This window comes from Lemur catta, chromosome 7 (assembly GCF_020740605.2).
Source record: "Lemur catta isolate mLemCat1 chromosome 7, mLemCat1.pri, whole genome shotgun sequence".
Taxonomy (NCBI): Eukaryota; Metazoa; Chordata; class Mammalia; order Primates; family Lemuridae; genus Lemur; species Lemur catta.
The window spans coordinates 107821599-107837160 of record NC_059134.1 but is presented as its reverse complement, the minus strand read 5'-3'; the positions used below and the strand labels follow the sequence as shown (position 1 = coordinate 107837160).

Below are 15562 nucleotides of genomic sequence, written 5' to 3'. Positions count from 1 at the left end.
CTGGAGCGGTGGCCGGGAGGTTCTGGGACGTGTGCGTCTCTGTGCCTCTGACCGTCCCCGGCACCTCTGGCTCCGTCCGGCTGTCGGCGCTGCTGTGTTTCGCGGGTCGGTTTCACGTGCGCAGGGGAGACCGGAGAGCCGACCTGTGGGCTTTCGGCGGGTCCTGCTGCAGGGAAGGTGAGGGTTCTGGAAACGTGGCGAGCTGGCGTGCCCTTCGGCTCAAATCAGGAGTGATGGCCGGAATGGGTGGCGTGTAGAGGGCTGTGCAGGCATGTGCGTGTGCACGCATGAGGCCCCGTGCTTCATCCTGCTCCGTGGAGGGTGAGGAGGCTGGAGGGACTTGTTGAGACTTCCGGGCTGAGCCCCGTGGGGAGGCAGAGGTGGCGGCTCAGCGCCCCGGTGACCAGGAGGGTCTCACGGGAAGGTCATGAGTCAGCGGGGCGCCCGAGTAGGTGTGGCCTACCTCCCGGGGAGGGCTGTGCCCGCGTGGCGGCGCGTGGGAGACCCGCAGTCAGCAGTGCACCAAGGTCCTCTCGCTGTCCTGGCCTCTGCCTTCCCGGTGGGTCCCCGTGCAGAGGGACGGTGGCTGGAGAAGCTCTGTCTGGGGTGCTGGCCCGCCTGGGGGGGTGGGCAGTCAAACCCTCCACGGGCCCCTCCGCAGCTTCCAGCAGCCGAAGCCACGGGGTCTTCCTCCCGCTCAGCCCGTGGTGGAAGCGGGCAGGACCTGGAGGGAACGCCGGCCAGGCGGGGTTCTTGACGCGCATTCAGGCTCCTCCCCGCTCCTCCACCGCTGCCGGAGACGCGGTGCCGCACAGCCGGTGTGACGCTGGCGGGAGTCAAGAGCTGCTCTCCCCGCAGGTTGCCTGGTGCGGGGTAACAGGGTGGAGCCTCAGGGCATTCGGGGGCCGGTGGTCGCATGGGGCTCTGCCTGGCGGGTGTTGCAGACGGAGGCCACCGGGAGCCTTGACTGCAGGGTCTGGGCAGGCGACCAGCACGGACAGCTGCCACCTCCCGGCCGCTCTCCTGGAGGCCCAGGCTGTGGTCACACCGGCCTTCTCTCGTTTCCACCCCCCTACTCCCGGGGAGGTGGGTTTCGGAGCAGCCTTGGGCCTGTCCCACCCCCCAGCGTCGCCCGGGAGCGGGAAGCGGCAGGCAGTGGTTTGGGAAGTTACCGTCTGTTCACCTTTTCTTCTCAAGACCCCATGCCCTCTGAGGGGAACCTCCCACACGTCCTCGTCCTCGGGTCCCTGGTGGCAGCTCCTCGACCTGCTCCTCCCGACCCCAGACCTTGGCGTCTCCCACCTCCCACGAGTGCCTCCTGGCCCCGCCCTGTGCCCTTTCTGGAAGGCGGGCAGGCGCCGCATGGGGCCCCCAGGGCTAGCCAGACTCCAAGGAGACAGGGGTGGCCCCAGGGCCAAGGGGTGGTCCCAGGGCCAGCCGCTGGGGTGGGGGGCGGCCTCAGAATGGGGCGTGCAGCCCTTCTTTCCACGCCCACTGGGCACGGCCGACCCTGCGTTGTGCTCTGGGGACCACCAGCCCCTGCCCGGCACGCGAGGGCGGGACCCCCTGCCCGGAGCATGTCCCTTCCTGTGGGCTGTAGGGCGGGGCCGGCCGAGGTTTTGTTGCTGGTGGAATCGGGTGCCTGTCATGCGGGCTTGTGGTGCTGGGTTGTGTTGTCCTCGGCTGTCAGGTGGACAAGGAGCAGAGGGGACTCAGAGCGCTGTCCCCAGCTCGCGCTGCCTGTGGGCGGGGGGGTCCCCCATGGGAGGACCTCTGTCTGTGGTCCCCAGGAGCACGCTGCCCCGACCCCTCCCGTGCCTGCCCACTGCCTGCCCCGCCGTGCACGTCCTCGGGGAGGCCACGGCGCAGTGTCACGGGGTGCCGCTGGCGAGAGTGGGGAGTACCGTGTTCGGATGACCTTCGAGGGCCAGGGGGGCTGGCCAGGCCTGGCGTAAGATGTGCGTGTCAGCACAGGGGCCCAGCTGGTGCCCACGAGGGGGTGCGACTCCCGCGGCAGCCCAGGCGCCAGGAGCAGGGCAGGCAGAGAGGTGAGGCTGGCTGGGCGTGTGGAGATAGCGGGAAGGCGATTCGGGCCCAGCGTGTGGCTGGCGTGGGTGGCACGAGGTGTGCAGAGGGCTCAGGGTGGGGGCTGGGAGAGCCTGCCCCTGAGGGCACACCCTGGGCACGACCCGGCAGGGGCCAGGGCTGCGGACAGAGCTCTGTGCCATCCCCCGTGTGTGGCGGGACCCTGAGTGCCCACAGCGAGTGGCACATCCGCACCCCAGGCCTCGTGCCCTGCCCCGTCCCTGCCCGGCTCTGGCTGCTCCCGGTGCTGCCCCGGAGGCCAAGCGCACGTCGCCTTTTAAGGCGATGATCTGCTGTGAGAAGCTGGGAGGAAACGTTTCCCTGGCATTCAGGGAGCATTTTTCCTTCCTTTCTCTTAAATGAACCACACACAACTTTTCAAAATAGAAGAAAAAAAAAAAACAAGCACAGGGTCAGGCTGCCGTGAAGACCTTTTACCCCCACGCCCGCAGCGTGGGCCCCAGGGCTGGGGGAGGACAGGGACCACAGAGCTCCAGGCCAGGCCCCCTCCTGGCGCCATGGATCCTGGCTGGCCTCTCCGCCTGCGTCCTCAGGCCAGCCGGGATAGCAGGTGCCCAGCATGCCCTGGGTGAGGCCTGTGCTGTTCTTCCTGGGGCAGCTCTAGGGATGAGGGGCTGGGTGAGGGCCCCCGTTGCTCCCTCCCCAGCCCCCCTGGCTTGGAGAAGGCCGGCTAGGGGGGCGGCCCTTGGTGCAGACAGGCCGTGGCATCCAGGGAAGGCGCCATTCAGGGTGGCTCCTGCTGGGCACTCCCTGGGGGCAGAGCCTTGGCCTTGGTGCCTGTTGGGCTGGGCCGGGCCCCCTCTGCACCCGCATGTGCTGTGGGTGGTCTGGGTCTGGCCAGGCCTGTGGTGACCGCGCTGTTTCTCCCCTTCGCTCTCGGCAGGAAGTCGAAGGCGAAGCCCAATGGCAAGAAGCCGGTGGTGGAGGAGAAAAAGATGTACCTGGAGCCGGAGCACACCAAGTCCAGGATCACCGACTTTGAGTTCAAGGAGCTGGTGGTGCTGCCCCGGGAGATCGACCTCAACGAGTGGCTGGCCAGCAACAGTGCGTGGGGCTGGGGACGCTGGGGGGGCGCAGGGGCGCAGCGTGCAGGCCATCCCCCTCCCCACGGGCCCCGTCTTGGGGGACCCCAGAGCTGGTGCCCAGAAGCGCTGCCGGCCGGCCGGGGCCCAGGACAGACTGCAGCTCCCAGCCGAGCCCCTGTGCCCTGGCGGGAAGCAGGGGGACGGGTGGCCCAGCCTGGTGGCCTTCCCAGCTGTCCTCTCTTCTGCTCTCTTCCCTTCCAGCGACGACGTTCTTCCACCACGTCAACCTGCAGTACAGCACGATCTCCGAGTTCTGCACAGGAGAGACGTGCCAGACGATGGCTGTCTGCAACACGTGAGTGGCCCCCGGGACGGCCGGGTCCCCTGGGGGCTGGGACGCGCTGTGCGGCTCCTGTCCTTCCGCGCCCTCCTCTCCCGGAGGCCCTGAGAAGTCCTGGGACCGACGGGCGATGGCCTGGTCACGCAGGTCCGCGCTGGGGCACAGGAGGAGCCGGGGGCCGCGTCTAAAGGGAAGGCTGAAGTCTGGTTTCCTGGGAGCACGGGGCCCGTGCGGCAGAAAGTGCTTCTCCACTGGCCCCGTGAGACCTCTGTGTGGCCGAGGGGTGGCCGAGGGCCGGGCTCGGCAGGCCGCCAGCTCCCCTCTGCTCGCTGTGTGGAGCCGGGGTGCCTTCTCCGCGAGCCCCCGGCAGGCCGGCGCTGCTGGCTTTCTTCTGGAGGTGCACCGTCCGCTCCCTCAGCGCGCGGTGTGTCTGCCTGGCCTGCCGCCCGCTCTGTGCCGGGGATGGAAGTGACCGTGGGCTGCCGGTGGGGGCTCAGCTGGGGTGGGTGCGGCCACAGGGGTCGGAAGTTCCCTCCTGACGTCCGTGGGTTGTCAGGATGCTGCAGGCGAGGGACAGCTATGTGACTGTGAACGCACCTCTGGGGGTGCCGGCCCGGGGGTCCTGCAGACACGGCCTTCCAGGCCCCGGCACAGGGAGAGGCGGCCCCCAGACAGCTGGGCTTGGCTCATGAGAACGCACTGGGCCTCCGCATGGGCAGATGGTAGCTGTCCCCTCAGCTTCAGCCCTGTGACGCTCCCCGGTGTGGCCCAGCTGGGTTCTGGGTGACGTGGGGGCAGGTGCAGACGACAGCGGCTCTCCACGCTCAGCTCCCCCAGGAAGGTCAGGGTTCACCACCAGCCACAGCCCAGGGTGGATGGAGACGAGGACGGCATGCGTGGGCACTGGGGCAGGGGCAGGCGTGGCCGGGGGCGGGAGCGTCCTCTGTGGAGCTGACGGGGACACGGATCCCCGGCAGCAGGGGCCGTGCCGAGGGCCGTGTCTGGCAGGGCTCACGGGGACACTCGCCACACACGGGCTTGGGGGCTGCACTGTCCCCAGCTGCTCTGCCCAGTGCTGCCATGTGTGTCCACAGAAGGGTTTCGTGAGAGATCATGGGGCCTGGCTTTCGGCAGACCTGCATCTGGACGTTGGCACTGCCACGTGTCCCTTGGAGAGCAAGTGCCACCTCTCCGCGGCTCCTGAGTCTTCTCTGGCACCTGCCTCGCGGGGTGGCAGCAGATGTCTGAGAACTGACGCCTCCTAGGAGTCATCTGAGGTCAAGGGTTAGAAACTCACTCAGACTGGCTTAAGAGCACGGGGGCTTCTCAGAGGGCCCCAGAGCCACTTGCTGTCCCCAGACCAGCAGGTCTGCCTGGCACGTTGCCACCGGGAGGGCTGACGCTGGAGTGCGGGGAGAGGAGCGGGGGCGGGGCCAGGCACAGCCGCAGCAGTCGCGGCCCAGGACCCCCCACACCTGCGGGTTCGAGAAGCCGAGCCCACCCTTGTCGGACTGACCTGAAGACACGCGTGTGCAGGGCCCTGACACTGCACGGCTGAGCACCAGGCGAAGGAGAGACCTCAGCAGCGGAGGATGATGCTCGGCCCTTACAGACGCCAGCTCAGTGGCCACGGCTCTCGCTGGAGACCTGGGAGCCGGAAGGAAGCTGCATGTGACTGAAGAGCTGAAAGAAAGGATCAGTCACCCCAGAATTCTGTGTCCCACAAAAATGTGCTTCAGGAATGAAGGTGAGCCTCACAGCCAGCAGACCTACTCCGTGATTCCTCAGAGGAGATGTGGCCCCCAGGACACAGGCAGGGCCACAGCAGCGGAGTAGCGTCTGCTGTCCTCCTCGTGTGTTGCTGAAGTCACGTGTGACGCGTGCCAGCAGCCTCCAGGGCCCTGTCCAAGGGCGTGCGGGGGCAGGTGGAGGCCGCAGGACAGCAGGGTGTCTGCGTGCAGCCCAGTGCCCCCGGGGCCTCTCAGCGCGCGCAAGCTCAGCGTGTGCCCACGGTCCTCGGAGCAGCCTCTGAGAAAGGCGTGTGAAGAGACACTCAGAATCGTAGGAGACACAAGGGACACTAGAGGTTTCAGTAGCCCGCAGGAAAGAGGCCACGGTACAAGGAATGGAGACCAGGAAACGGGTGGCAGCCCTGAGTGCGGAGAGACCGCACGCGTGAGCCGCGCAGACACGCCGCGTGCGAGACCGTCGTGAGAGTGACTTGGGCAGGAGCCGGGTGCGTGGCACCCGTGGGAGGCTCGGTCTGTCTTCCGGCTGCTGCAGAGCTGCCGTGGCCCGGGCGGCTCGCAAGCCACGGGCTTTTGTTTCGTGCAGCTCTGGAGGCTGCACAGCCAGACCCGGCGTCTGGCCAGGGCCGCCTCCTGGGTCACAGACGTGTCTTCTCACTGGGTCCTCGCAGGTGGGAGGGGCCAGGGTCTCTCTGGGGACTCTTGCGTGGGGCTCCGCCCCTGACCGCATCACCTCTGCAAGGCCCCGCCTCCTAACACCGTCGCCTTGGGAGCGGGCGAGGCTTCAGCGCAGCCGTCTGGGGGACACAGACGTCCCTCGTAAGGCGTCACTTTAAGTGCAGTGGCGCAGGCGGGTCACAGTGAAGTGGGGGAAGGTAGCCCCAGGAAACGCTGTCCGAGGTGGGGGTGGTACCAAAGGAGCCAGGAAAGCGACCAGCAGTGAAAGGGTCGTGTGTTTAGAGGGGTGGGTGCACCAAGAGGGAATGCTGACCCTACACGTGGGCACCGAGCAACGGAGCTGTCAGCACAGAGCGACCCACAGAGCCTCAAAGGGAGAGAGCCCACGACAGCTGGGGAGTTTGCCGTCCCCGCCAGTGATGCCCAGACCCCAGGAGACAGAACGGCAGCAGGAGCACACAGCTGGCGCTGCCTCCCCCAGCTGCATCCCAGCCTGCACAGCGGACACCTGTCCTTGCAAGTTCTCAAGGAATATCCCCCAAATAGGTAACGCCCTGCTCACAGGGCCCTTAACAAACTTGAGAGAATCGAAATCGTACGGAGCTGTCTGACTGCAACGCAGTCACACCGGCAGTCAGTGACAGGTAACAGGAACGCTTCAAACACTTGAAAATTAACACGCTGCTAAAGAATCCGTGGGTCGGAGAGGAAGTCTCAAGGGAAATTAGAAACTATTTTAAACTTCATGAACGAAAACGCAGCATCTCAGAATCTGTGGGGTACGGCGACAGCAATGCTGAGGGGCGATTTATAGGATTTGATGATCATTTTAGAAGAAGAATATTTCAGCTCAGTAATCCAAGCTTCAATCATAAGAGACTAGAAAAAGAGCAAACTAAACCCAAATCAAGCAGAAGAAGGAAGGAAATAACATAAGAGCAGCAATCATTAAAATCGATTTGTGAAAACAATAGGGGAAATCGAGGAAACCAAACTGATTACTTGAGAAGATCAACCAAGTTGACAAACCTTTGTGTTCGTAGGATGTGCAGAGAGCAGAGGCGGATTGTTGGTCAAGGCGAGAATCACTAAACCCAGCTGATGGTGGAAGGATGATGAAGAAGCATCGCAGAAAACCCTCGATGCACATAAATTCTGCAGCTTAGGTTAAATGGACCAGTTCCTTGGAAAACAGAGTCTCAAAACTCACCCAAGACAGGCAACGTGACAGGGAAGAGGAATAAGCTGCATCCACAGTGGAAGGAGGTGTCTTTCCTCATCTTACGTTTCAGTTACCCGAGGTCAACCGTGGTCTGGAAAAACTAAATGGGAAATCTCAGAAATAATGCGTGTGTTTCGGCGTGCCCGCCCTTCTGAGTCGTGTGGCGAGGCCTGTTGGCTCCGTCCCGCCGGGGCGTGCGTCCTCCCGGCCACTTCCCAGCCCCTGGGTGTCGGCCCTGCCGCGGGTGGCCGTGCTCGTGGTCACCCCACTCCCTGGACTCACCACGGCCCGGGTGCACAGGGGTGGCGCTGGCAATCTGGGGACACTGGAGAGCAGCCGTCAAGTGCTTCGTTTAAATGAAAAGGTGAAAGTTCTCAGGAAAGAAAAAAACTGTGTGCTGAGGTTGCCTAGATGTACAGTAGGAACGAACCTCCTTATCGTGAGCCTGCAAAGAGGGAGAAAGGAATTCATACAGGTTTTGGCGTCACACCTCAGACTGCAGAAGTCACAGCCGCAGTGCATGAAAGTGCTTAGTTAGGAGGGAAAAGGCATCGGGTTTGTGGGTGGGAGGCGCGAGGAAGCACGTTCCAGTTGGTGTCAGCGCGCTGAGCCTGTGCTCGGACTTCAGCCGAGGGGCCCCGGGGATGAGGCTGGCGAGCGGCCAGCAGCTGTCCTGTCCCGTCCTGGTGTCCCTCTCTGCTCTTTCTCCCTGTGCCCTGTGAGCCGTGTCACAGGTATGTCTGTTCAGGGACACACACAGTGTGCGGGGCGCGCTGCTGTCTGGTTTCAGGCACCCACAGAAGACTTGCAACGTGCCCCTCATGGATAAGGGGGGACTGCTGTGTCCCCGTTTGCTCATGATTGTGAAAATCTCAAGGATTCTAGCAAAAAAAGAATAAACAGTAAATTTAGCAAGTTTAACACACAAATCAGTCATAGTGCTGTATACTAGCAGTGTATAATTGGAAACTGAAATTGCTTTTAAAAATCCCATTTACAGTGATTCCAAAAACAACGAGATGCTTAGGTATAAACGTAAAATAATCACAAGATCTGTGCCCTGGAAACTACAAAACGCTGGCGCGGGAAGTTGGAGATCCAGGTAAACGGAGAGACGGGCTGTGATCGTCAGCGGGACGCCCCAACATGCTGAAAACGTGAAGTTCCCCCAGGCTGATGTCTTGGTTTAATGCAATCCCAGTCAGAATCCCAGCAGAGTGTTTGAGGATATAGACCAGCTAAGTCTAAAGTTTAAAAAGGGCAAAGTAACTGGAATAACTGCAACAATTTCAAAAACAGACTAAAGTTGGAAGAATGCCACAATCTCAAGAGTCACTTTAAAACTACAGTGATTAAGACAGTTGGTGTTGGCGAAGGCATGACATGTAGGTCAGTGGCACGAAGCAGAGTCCAGGAAGGCCACCAAATGTGGCCCTTTGAGTGTGGACACACACACCACGGAAGCAGTTCAGCGGGGAAAGGGTGGTCTGTTCCCAGGTGCAGCCGGGACCCTGGTCATCCGTGTGCACACTGGGGCCAGCTGTGACTGCATCTGGCACCTCTGGCGGAAGGTGTGAGATGCTCACGCTCAGAGGACTCGGCGCTTGGGCCCCGCAGCAGAGGTGCCGTCCACTGACGGGAAAGAGCCCAGACGGTGGGCTTCGTCCCAGCCTAGAACTTCTCTGGGGAAGACAAGGAAGCACAAGCTGCGGGCTGCGAGGCAAGGTGTCTGCAGGTCACAGACCCCACGGACCAGCGTCTGCAGTGTGTGAGGAGCTCTCACGACCCGCCAGTGAGAGACCAGACAGCCCCGCCAGCCTGGGCAAGAGGACGCCCGCAGTTCCCAGAGAGGTGGCTGCGTGAGTGCGTGAGGATGCCCTGTCACTGCCGCCCTGGCCCCGGCCCAGAGCTCCGCCTCCCCCCACCCACTGGTGGGACAGGCCACACGGCAGGAGGTGGGCGGCCGCCACTGCCGCCCCCGCTCCATCCCAGTTGCTCCCATCACCGCCTGAGCCCCCCCGCCGCCACCTCATGGAAAAACCGTCTTCTGTGAAACTGGTCCCTGGTGCCAGAAAGGTTGGGGGCCGCAGCTGCTGTGCAGCGTCAGCAAGCACAGAAATGCAGTCAGCGTGAGGGGCGCTGTACCTGCTCGCACACCTGTGGGAAGCCGGGTGTGGCGAGGCTGTCGGGAGGCGCAGGTGGCTCAGCCTGCAGCTGCTGAGGGGCCCTGGGATCCCCTCCTGCGTGTCTGCCCTGGAGAGGCGGAAACTTGCGTCCACACAGCACCGCGAGCCGCGGTCCCTCGACACGGGGTCTCAGCAGTGAAAGCCGTGGACCCCGACATGCCCCCCGGCGTGGCCGGATCCCAGGGCCCTGACGCCGAGGCAGAGGGGGAACCGTGTGACTTCACGTGGAGTCCGTTCCTGGTGACGCCCCGTGTGCCAGGAGCAGCTGGCGCGACCGAGGGCCATGCGAGTTACCCTGTGCTGACCGTGGCCATGGTGTGACCAGTCTGTGCCCGTGTCACCGTTCACATAGCTCGGGAGCAAAGCCGCGTAGTGATGCTGTGTGATGATTTAAAAAGGAAAATGAAAGCAGGAAGGAATGCAGAGTCTTCTGTTTGTCGGAGCGGACGCAGTGTGCCTTAGTTGCTGTTTTTTTAACTCTTTGATGAAGGGGGAATAGGAAGCGGGACGTTCAAGTTCCTTTTCTTTTTCCTTGGATAGAGTTGCCCCAGGTACAGCGCAGTGGTGTCATCACAGCTCACTGCAACCTCGAACTCCTGGACTCAGTGATCCTCCCGCCTCGGCCTCCCAGAGTGCTGGGATCACGGGCGTGAGCCACCATGCCTGGCCAGCTGGTTTTCTCTCTGGGACTTAAATTGTGGAAGACTGTTTTGGTTTTTAAGCCCAGCTGTTGCTCCTGACACGTCACACACCCGGGGCTTCTGGGGACCCACAGGGCAGCTGGTGAGGGAAGGTGCATCGGTCCCACATGCGGTTCCCGTGTGGAAGATGCCATCAGGGTCTGACATGGCCCACACCGTGCCAAGGTCCCTCCCGGGCCCGCAGCCCTGGGCAGGTGTTGGCAGAGGCCGGGCAGTGTCACCCGTGGCGGATGCGGGTGTCCCTCCCCTCGTCCCTGCCCCCCACAGCGCCTGTGCTTTCCCCACCTGGCGCCCTCAGCCCCTGCAGGCACACTCCGCGTACCTGGTTTGTATTCTGGGGGTGGGGGCACCGGCCGGCCATTTCTCTTGGCGAAGCAGGGTGCCGAGGTGGGGGCTGCGCTGTGCACCTGGTGTCCAGGGCTGGGGGTCACTGTGCATCTCCCTAGCTCTGGTGACTCCCTGGCCCCAGGGTGCCTGGCTGAGGGGCCTGCCGGCTGAAGCAGAGTGGCGAGCCCAGAGCTCCCTGTGCCCGATGGTGGGCGCTGCGGGGTCTCTCTGGAGGGAGGCCCCGGGTGTGCTGGGGAACCTCTGAAGATCCCAGTGCTCTCCTGTGTCCACTGCCCGTCAGGCCGGCCGGCAAGAAGGGCCTGAGGGGAGGTGGGGCTGAGTCCTGCTGCAAGGGTGGCCTCCTGGCCATGCCAGCCCCCAGGGCATCTTCCCGTGGTACAGGGTGAGCTCCAGAACCCAGGCGTGGTGCTCAGAACCAGCCCCGGAGACCCATCCTGGCCAGCAGCCCTGCCCAGGGCCTGGTGGGAGGGTGAGGGGGGCACTGGGCAGGGGAGTTCTCTGGGGGCCGGGGTGGAGGAGGGTGTGGCCGGGCGTTGCGTTGCTGCCAGTTCCCGGGTGCAGATACCCCCCAGAGCTTGCTGAGAGCCACCTGGCGGGGGTGGGATCGGCCCACCCGGGGCTGGTGCTGACCTCCCCATCCCACAGGCAGTACCACTGGTACGACGAGCGGGGCAAGAAGGTCAAATGCACGGCTCCCCAGTACGTAGACTTCGTCATGAGCTCCGTGCAGAAGCTGGTGACCGACGAGGATGTGTTCCCCACCAAGTACGGTGCGTCCTCCAGCACACTGCGGGCCGGTCATCCCGGGTGGCGGGAGAGCACACGGGACCCTCTGGTGGGGGGGCCAGCCTGGGCCGAGGGCCGCCCCCCACACTCTGCGCTCCTCCTGGCCCCACGGCCCACCCTGCAGGACGGCAGCCGGCCAGCGGGTGGCGCCTGTGCACCCCAGGTCTTCTCCTCCTCCCGGCTCTGCAGGGAGTCCTGCTGGGGGTGAGGGACACGGGGTCCCTGGGCCCAGCCGCAGGCCCCTGGCTGTGGGGGTGGCCAGGGCCGTGTGCCAAGCACCTGGCCCTCGGGCAGCCGCAGCCCCCGGCGGCTGAGCCCAGGGCTGGGGGGGCGGGCGGCAGGTGCAGGCTCCAGGCCCAGCCTGGCGTGGGGTGGGTGGGTGTCTGCAGGCCTGTGACACTGCTGTCCCCACAGGCAGAGAATTCCCCAGCTCGTTCGAGTCCCTGGTGAAGAAGATCTGCAAGTACTTGTTCCACGTGCTGGGCCACATCTACTGGTCCCACTTCAAGGAGACGCTGGCGCTGGAGCTGCAGGGACACTTGAACACGCTGTATGCGCACTTCATCCTCTTCGCCAGGGAGTTCGGCCTGCTCGACCCCAAGGAGACCGCCGTGCTGGACGACCTCACGGAGGTGCTGTGCGGGGGCGGGGCCGGCGGGGGCCCAGGGGCACAGAACCACGTGAAGGAGAGGTGAGCCCCCGACACGGTGCACATATGCAAAGAGACGATTGCGTGTCCTCTCCGTGCGTCTGCGTGTGTGCGCACACGTGGCTGGGCACGCTCGCCGGCGTGGTCGAGGGGCCCGGCGGCGCTGGGCGAGGGCTGCGGGCCGCGGGGGCCGCGCCGTGCTGCACGGCTTCGCTGTTGGGTGGGTGGGTGCCGGCTGAGAGAGGAGGCTTGGGCCCACCCGCCCACCCGCCACTCAACAGGCGTCCTCCGGACCCACGCTCCGAGTTTCCCTCCGTGGGGTTTTCCTGCCCCTGGTTTTCCAGGCGGCCCCGCCCTCCCGGGGGCTGTGCCGGTCGGAAGGGTCCCTGGGAGGTGGGTGTGCTGGGGGGCTTGCTTTGCAGACTCGGCTTCTGCGCTGCTGTGCGGTGGGGCAGCTCCTGCAGGGACCCCTGCGCCCCGCCCTCCTCCCCGCCCGCCAGGGTCTTGCTGTTGGTGGCTCGGCCGCGGGAGGCCTGGGCCGGCCCGCGAGGCTGTGCCCGCTCCTGTCACCTCTTCCTGCCGCCACCTCCCGGCAGTCAGCAGGCAGGTCGGGATGGGGCTGGAGGAGACGCAGCTGTCAGCAGAAAGCCGCTTATTTTAGTTCATCTGTTCACTCGTAATAAAAAGAATTCTCTCAGGTCAGAGCCTTGTGTGCGTCCTCTGCGTCTCAGCGGCCCCGTGACACTGGGGGCCTGAGGTCGGGGGACCTGGCCGCTCCCCCAGGCAGGCGGCAGGACCCTCGGATGTGGCTGCAGTCGTCCGGGCCCCTCAGAAGGGCTCTCGGCCAGCCCGACGCGGGGCCACTGCCGGCCAGGCAGCATGGCCAGTGAGGGTCTGGGGGCACTTTGGGAAGGAAGTGGGCCCGGCCGAACCCTGGAGCTTGTCTGGGACTGGAGTCGGCTGAGAGGATGGAGGGGCTCTGGTGAGGGCGAGGCCTGGCCCTGTGCCTGTGACCGTGACCGAGGGGGGCCTCTGCTGCTGGGTCTCGGTGCCCTCCCGCAGCCCCTTCACCACCCCCCACCCCTGGGCCAGCTGGGGTCAGGGCCCCTGCCCTGGCGTGTCTCTGCCTCGCTCCGTGGGATGTCCCAGGGCACCCTGAGGTCTTTGTGGCCTGGCCCTGCCGCCCCTGGCCAGGGTCCACGCTGTGGCTTTGCCCCCGGGCTGCACCTGGAGCCCGTCCCTGGAGACACAGGGACACCGACAGGACTTGGCCGCAGGGCTGGGCAGGGGAGCCCGGGGCACCGAGGGGACCTCTGGGGGAGGCAGCAGGGCCAGGTGGAGGTGAGCGCGCGGCCTGGTGGCACCATCCTCTCTGGCCAGGGCTGTGTGGGGAGCCGGACACAGCCTGGGCCTGCGTGTTGGGGACGTGGCCCGGCTGCCCGGTGGGGGCCAGGGGGAGGGCGGGGGCGGGGCGTAGAACAGGGCTCCCCGGAGGGACCCAGGCCCTACTCCCTAGAACGTGGGGACGGGTGGCCCTCTGCAGCCGGGGGAATGAGGTCCCTAATCACCGACTTGGCGCGAGGAGCTGAGCTGGGCTTGCTGGGGTGGCCGGTGTCGTAAGGTCCCGCACGTGGGCGAGGGGCTCCTCGGCGAGGACATAGGAGGCTGCAGGTCAAGCGACGCAGGCAGCTTCCAGGGGCCTGAACAGGAAGGAAACGGATCCTCCCCTGAGCTTCCGGAAGGAGCCTCCCTGTGGACTGTAAACCCGTGTTTGGCCTGGGGAGACCCACGTTGGATTCCTGACTTCCGGAACTGTGAGGTAACAGCTCGTCTTGTCTCAGGCCGGTGTGTGGTGACCACAGTGCAGACGCGGTCCGGGGGAGGCGCTACTGACAGACTGGGCACGGGGACGTGGCCTTGGGACGGGGCAGGGGCAGAGGCTGGAGGAGCGTGGCTGTCAGCGCGGGCTCAGGAGGAAGCTGCGCTTGGCCAGGGCAGACGAGGGGTTGTGGGACGGTTAGTGGGGACGGGCCTTCGGATGCCTCGGGCCACTGGAGACAGGTGCGGGCAGCCTTGTGACGTGGTGGCAGGATGCGTGGCTAGGTTCTGTCCTCGTGCTCCGTGTGGAAAGCAGGAGCCGTGTGCCACCAGCCGGGGCTCCACCCGAGGAGGCTCCGAGCAGGGGGCTGAAGCCACGGCCTGGTTTCTGCTCACACATGCAGCGGCACGGGGAGGGAAGAACTGTTTGGCAAAAGGGACCCTAGCGCCTGATGATTTGGGGAATGTCCACATCTAATCCGTGGGACCTGCCCGTGTGTGACCGTCCAGCAAAGCAGCCACAGCTGCAGGTGACTCCGTGCTGCCAACCGGCTGGCTTTGAGGCGAGGAGGTTATCCAGGCCTGTGTCATCACAAGTCCTAAATGGGGACCAGGGAGAACCAGGGCTCTGCCCGTGTCCTGGCTGGGGGTGGACGAGGGCCTCGAGCCGAGGGACAGGGGGACCTCTGGGAGCCGCAAACGGCAGGGAAGGGGACTCTGCCCAGAGCCCCCAGAGGGAACAGCCTGCTGACACCTTAGCTTTAGGCCAGTGAGACCTGCCTAGTTTTGACTCCAAAACTGTAAGGGGTAAGAAATTTGTGTTTGAAGCTGGGCGACTTGGGGGTGAGCTGGTGTCCGAGGGGCAGAACCGCAGGTCCAGAACCTCCCGTCTGGCCAGCAGTGGGCACAGGCTTGCTGAATTGTGGCAGCCATGTTTGTCCCTGAACCTCGTTTTTAAGCTAAAATTAACCAGTGAAGTCTGCAGTCCAGTGATTGGAGCAGAACCTCACCCCTGGGCCTCTTCCTCTGGGTACCGTCCCTGGAGGGCCCTGGTGGGGCAGAGGGGACGACCCCAGTTGCCCTCAGGCCTTTCACGTCCGGGGCTTTACGCCCGAGTTGGTGGGAGCTGCCGCCCTGCAGAGCCTCGCACCCACGGCTGCCCTCGGGAACACCTGAACTCCAGGGCAGCGGTTCTCCCCCAGGGCTGACTCTGCCCCCAGGGGGCACATGGCAGCATCTGGCGACATTTTTGGTTGTCTCGCAGGCCTGGGGGGCAGCCACTGGCGTTGGGTGGGCAGAGACACCTGCAGCTCACGGGCCCCTCCCGGAAAGCCACTCAGCCCCGGGTGTCAGTGCTGTGGGGACAGTGCTGGTGTAGACGTGGCTGGTGTGGTCAGGCCCTGCCAGCAGCCACAGGGCCACCTGTGCCAGCGTCCACACACGAGGCAGCGAGCGTGTATGGGGTCGGGGGCTCCGTGGCCTCTGCCCGTCCTCAAGGCCGGGTGGACGCCCAGGCGCTGCCCTTGGAACGCGGGGCTGGACGCCCCCTTCGCGCTGCAGCCCAGGGGGGTGTCCTGGGGCCCCTGGCCTGGCCGCCCTCTGTGCTGGGTGTGTGGGGACTGTCCTCCTCTCTGTGCCCATCAGCCTGGGCCCGGGTGCCCCCCGCCAGACTCCTGCCAAGCAGCAGGCGGGAAAGGTCCACTCTCCAGAAGCCCGGGCACTGGGGCGGCCGCCAGTGGGAGGGGTGAGGACGGTGCTGCTGCCCAGCCCCTGCCCTGAATAAGGTCCCAACACACGGGAAGTGACGATGGCTCGGCTGCGTGGCCCCCGCACAGGGCTCTGTCCTGCCCAGCTGGGCAGCGGCAGCACCTGGTAGAGCCCAGGGGACAGGCCTGTCACCGGCTGCCCAGACCCCTGTCCCCACCCTGCCTGGAGGAAGACCTGGCGTCAGTGTC

The 15562-nt window shown here is 64.9% G+C and overlaps 1 protein-coding gene across 2 annotated transcripts in view; it reads left to right on the top strand.

Annotated features, from left to right (window-relative positions):
* MOB2 (MOB kinase activator 2) overlaps positions 1 to 12491 on the top strand; it is a 43273-nt gene extending 30782 nt beyond the window's left edge. For both annotated transcript variants that reach the window (XM_045558565.1, XM_045558566.1), the window contains exons 2-5: positions 2990 to 3150; positions 3393 to 3486; positions 11000 to 11124; positions 11555 to 12491. In XM_045558565.1, coding sequence (XP_045414521.1) covers positions 2990 to 3150; positions 3393 to 3486; positions 11000 to 11124; positions 11555 to 11835 — 661 coding nt within the window. In that variant the 3' untranslated portion in view covers positions 11836 to 12491. The remainder of the gene's footprint in view (positions 1 to 2989; positions 3151 to 3392; positions 3487 to 10999; positions 11125 to 11554) is intronic.
* The last annotated feature ends 3071 nt before the right edge of the window (positions 12492 to 15562 follow it).